This window comes from Berghia stephanieae, chromosome 12 (assembly GCF_034508935.2).
Source record: "Berghia stephanieae isolate SIO BIC M18660-M18661 chromosome 12, UCSD_Bste_1.3, whole genome shotgun sequence".
NCBI lineage: Eukaryota > Metazoa > Mollusca > Gastropoda > Nudibranchia > Aeolidiidae > Berghia > Berghia stephanieae.
Window position 1 is genome coordinate 32,731,713 of NC_088371.1, and position 5,000 is coordinate 32,736,712.

Genomic DNA, 5,000 nt, shown 5'->3' on the forward strand with positions numbered 1-5,000 from the left:
TGCGCTATATAAAAGCTCAACTTTTTTTCCCCCCCCCCCCCCCCCTCTGTTCCTGGGGTAAAGTCTATATAAGATTTCTATTTAAAAGACCATCTTAAATTTTAAGTAGATTTATTGATAAACAAAGTCAATATCATGCTTCAAAATATCACAGCAAAAATAGTCTGATAATCTGATACAGACGTGAACTGAGCAAACCATTACCTTGATCTATTGTAGGAACATCTGATTAAAGGAGAGAGAGAGAGAGAGAGAGAGAGAGAGAGAGATAGAGAGAGGGAGAGAGTGGGAGAAGGGGGAGGGGAGGGAGTGAACATACCCTAGTGCCATAGGGACAATAATGATGGGTGCTACAACATAGAACTGCATGTCGTTGGGGAGATACCAGGACCAACCCATACACTGTGGAATATACAACATGGACGCAATTCAACATAGATTTACATACAGACAAGATGGGGAGCTATAACATTTGGGAGATATAAGGACCAACCCATAAATATACTGTGGAATATACAATACGGACGCAATTCAACATAGATTTACATACAGACAAGATGGTGAAATATAACATTTGGGAGATACAAGACCAAACCATACACTGTGGAATATACAACATGGACGCAATTCAACATAGATTTACATACAGACAAGATGGTGAAATATAACATTTGGGAGATACAAGACCAAACCATACACTGTGGAATATACAACATGGACGCAATTCAACATAGATTTACATACAGACAAGATGGTGAAATATAACATTTGGGAGATACAAGACCAAACCATACACTGTGGAATATACAACATGGACGCAATTCAACATAGATTTACATACAGACAAGATGGTAGGTGAGCTATAACATTTGGGAACTACCAAGACCAACCAATACACTGTGGAATATACAACATGGGCACAATTCTACATAGATTTACATACAGACAAGATGTTGAAATATAACATTTGGGAGATACAAGACCAACCCATACACTGTGGAATAGACAACATGGACGCAATTCAACATAGATTTACATACAGACAAGATTGTGAAATATAACATTTGGGAGATACAAGACCAACCCATACACTGTGGAATAGACAACATGGACGCAATTCAACATAGATTTACATACAGACAAGATTGTGAAATATAACATTTGGGAGATACAAGACCAACCCATACACTGTGGAATATACAACATTCAAGATAGATTTACATAAATACAAGATGATGAGTGAAATATAACATTTGGGAGATACCAGGACCAACCCATACACGGTGGAATATACAACATGGACGCAATTCAACATAGATTTACATACAGACAAGATGGTGAAATATAACATTTGGGAAATACCAAGACCAACCCATACACTGTGGAATATACAACATGGACGCAATTCTACATAGATTTACATACAGACAAGATGGTGAAATATAACACTTGGGAGATACAAGAGCAACCCATACACTGTGGAATAGACAACATGGGCGCAATTCTACATAGATTTACATACAGACAAGATGGTGAAATATAACATTTGGGAGATACAAGACCAACCCATACACTGTGGAATAGACAACATGGACGCAATTCAACATAGATTTACATACAGACAAGATGGTAGGTGAGCTATAACATTTGGGAAATACCAAGACCAACCAATACACTGTGGAATAGACAACATGGGCGCAATTCTACATAGATTTACATACAGACAAGATGGTGAAATATAACATTTGGGAGATACAAGACCAACCCATACACTGTGTAACATACAACATTCAACATAGATTTACATACAGAAAAGATGATGAGTGAGCTATGACATTTGGGAGATACAAAGACCAACCCATACACTGTAGAATAGACAACACGGGCGCAATTCTACATAGATTTACATACAGACAAGATGGTAGGTGAGCTATAACATTTGGGAAATACCAAGACCAACCAATACACTGTGGAATAGACAACATGGACGCAATTCAACATAGATTTACATACAGACAAGATGGTAGGTGAGCTATAACATTTGAGAAATACCAAGACCAACCAATACACTGTGGAATATACAACATGGGCGCAATTCTACATAGATTTACATACAGACAAGATGGTGAAATATAACATTTGGGAGATACAAGACCAAACCATACACTGTGGAATATACAACATGGATGCAATTCAACATAGATTTACATACAGACAAGATGGTGAGATATAACACTTGGGAGATACCAGATGATGATGATGATGATGATGATGATGATGATGATGATGATGATGATGATGATGATGATGATGATGATGATGATGATGATGATGTCATTTTACGACAGAGACAAGTTAGCGACGAAGCTGCTTACGAATCGAGACGTGTCAAAGAGATTGTTGATGTATAGAATATTCCACCACCATTTCTCCGAGCAGCTCCCCTCCCTGTCAAAAATCTCTTTCTGGAAAGGGCCAAACTCCAAGTATGGCGTCACTGAGGCATAGAACAACATAGCCAAACCTAGAAGAGGTGTCAACCTAGAGAAAGAAAAAGATTATATGAGTAAAATTGCATCTCTCTCTCTCTCTCTCTCTCTCTCTCTCTCTCTCTCTCTCTCTCTCTCTCTCTTTCTTTCTCTCTCTCTCGCTCTCTCTCTCTCTTTCTTTCTTTCTTTCTTTCTTTCATTCTCTCTCTCTCTCTCTCTCTCTCTCTCTCTCTCTCTCTCTCTCTCTCTCTCTCTCTTCCCTCTATCTCTCTCTCTTCTTCTTCTTCTTCTTTTTCTTCTTCTTCTTCTTCTTCTTCTTCTTCTTCTTCTTCTTCTTCTTCTTCTTCTTCCTCCTCCTCCTCCTCCTCCTCCTCCTCCTTCTTCTTCTTCTTCTTCTTCTTCTTCCTCTTCTTCTTCTTCTTCTTCTTCTTCCTTCTTCTTCTTCTCTTCTTCTTCTCTCTTCTTCTTCTTCTCTCTTCTTCTTCTTCTTCTTCTTCTTCTTCTTCTTCTTCTCTTCTTCTTTCTTCTTCCCTTCTTCTTCTTCTTCTTCTTCTTCTTTCTTCTTCTTCTTCTTCTTCTCTTCTTCTTCTCTCTTTTCTTCATCATCATCAACCTCCTCCTCATCATCTTCCTCCTCTTCCTCTTCCTCCTCCTACTCCATCTCCTCCTCCTCTTCCTCTTTTTAGAAATACCATACAGACCGTACCTGAGATAGCGATGAACGTAGTACAAGACCATATGCATGGGCTTCAGCCCTCCTGCTTTCTTGGCAGTCTTTAGGAATAGATAGGCAACCAGACAACCACTGTGTGTAGATGTAAAGGAATGGAGGGGTAGAGGTAAGAGGGGTAGATGTAAAGGAATGGAGGGGTAGAGGTGAAGGAATAGAGGGGTACAGGTAAAGGAATGGAGGGGTAGAGGTAAAGGAATGGAGGGGTAGAGATAAAAGAATGGAGGGGTAGAGGTAAAGGAAAGGAGGGGTAGAGGTGAAGGAATGGAGTGGTAGAGGTGAATGAATGGAGGGGTAGTGGTGAAGGAATGGAGGGGTAGAGGTGAATGAATGGAGGGGTAGTAGTGAAGGAATGATAGAGGTAAAGGAGTGAATGGGTAGAGGTAAGAGAATGGAGGGGTAGAGGTAAAGGAAATGAGGGTAGAGGTAAAGGAATGGAGGGGTAGAGGTAAAGGAATGGAGGGGTAAAGGAATGGAGGGGTAGAGGTAAAGGAATGGAGGGGTAGAGGTGAATGAATGGAGGGGTAGAGGTGAATGAATGGAGGGGTAGAGGTAAAGGAATGGAGGGGTAGAGGTGAATGAATGGAGGGGTAGAGGTAAAAGAATGGAGGGGTAGAGGTAAAGGAATGGAGGGGTAGAGGTAGAGGAATGGAGGGGTAGAGGTAACGGAATAGAAGGGTAGAGGTAAAGGAATGGAGGGGTAGAGGTGAATGAATGGAGGGGTAGAGGTGAATGAATGGAGGGGTAGAGGTAAAGGAATGGAGGGGTAGAGGTAAAGGAATGGAGGGGTAGAGGTAAAGGAATGGAGGGGTGGAGGTAAAGGAATGGAGGGGTGGAGGTAAAGGAATGGAGGGGTAGAGGTGAATGAATGGAGGGGTAGAGGTGAATGAATGGAGGGGTAGTGGTGAAGGAATGGAGGGGTAGAGGGATGTGAATGGAGGGGTAGGGGTAAAGGAATGGAGGGGTAGAGGTAAATGAATTAAGGAGTAGAGGTAAAGGAATGGAGGGGTAGGGGTAAAGGAATGGAGGGGTAGGGGTAAAGGAATGGAGGGGTAGGGGTAAAGGAATGGAGGGGTAGAGGTAAAGGAATGAAGGAGTACAGGTAAAGGAATGGAAGGGTAGAGGGATGTGAATGGAGGGGTAGGGGTAAAGGAATGGAGGGGTAGGGGTAAAGGAATGGAGGGGTAGAGGGATGTGAATGGAGGGGTAGAGGTAAAGGAATGGAGGGGTAGAGGTAAATGAATTAAGGAGTAGAGGTAAAGGAATGGAGGGGTAGAAGTAAAGGAATGGAGGGGTAGAGGTAAAGGAATGGAGAGGTAGAGTGAAAGGAATGGAGGGGTACAGGTAAAGGAGGGGTAGAGGGAAATGAATCGAGGGGTAGGGGTAAAGGAATGGTGGGGTAGAGGGAAAGGAATGGAGGGGTAGAGGTAAAGGAATGAAGGAGTAGAGGTAAAGGAATGGAGGGGTAGAGGTAAAGGAATGGAGGGGTAGAGGTAAAGGAATGGAGAGGTAGAGTGAATGGGAATGGAGGGGTAGAGGTAAAGGAATGGAGGGGTAAAGGTAAAGGAATGGAGGAGTAGAGGTGAATGAATGGAGGGGTAGAGTGAAAGGAATGGAGGGGTACAGGTAAAGGAGGGGTAGAGGGAAATGAATGGAGGGGTAGGGGTAAAGGCACGGAGGGGTAGAGGGATGTGAATGGAGGGGTAGGGGTAAAGGAATGGAGGGGTAGGGATAAAGGAATGGAGGGGTAGAGTGAAAGGAATGGAGGGGTAGAGTGAAAG

General features: G+C 42.5%; 1 protein-coding gene across 1 annotated transcript in view; it reads right to left on the minus strand.

Moving 5' to 3' along the window:
• LOC144957636 (uncharacterized) overlaps positions 1-5,000 on the minus strand; it is a 33,411-nt gene that overhangs the window by 13,378 nt on the left and 15,033 nt on the right. The window contains exons 9-11 of the mRNA XM_078888981.1: positions 3,196-3,294; positions 2,376-2,541; positions 320-402 (exon numbers count right to left, since the gene is read on the minus strand). Coding sequence (XP_078745107.1) covers positions 320-402; positions 2,376-2,541; positions 3,196-3,294 — 348 coding nt within the window. The remainder of the gene's footprint in view (positions 1-319; positions 403-2,375; positions 2,542-3,195; positions 3,295-5,000) is intronic.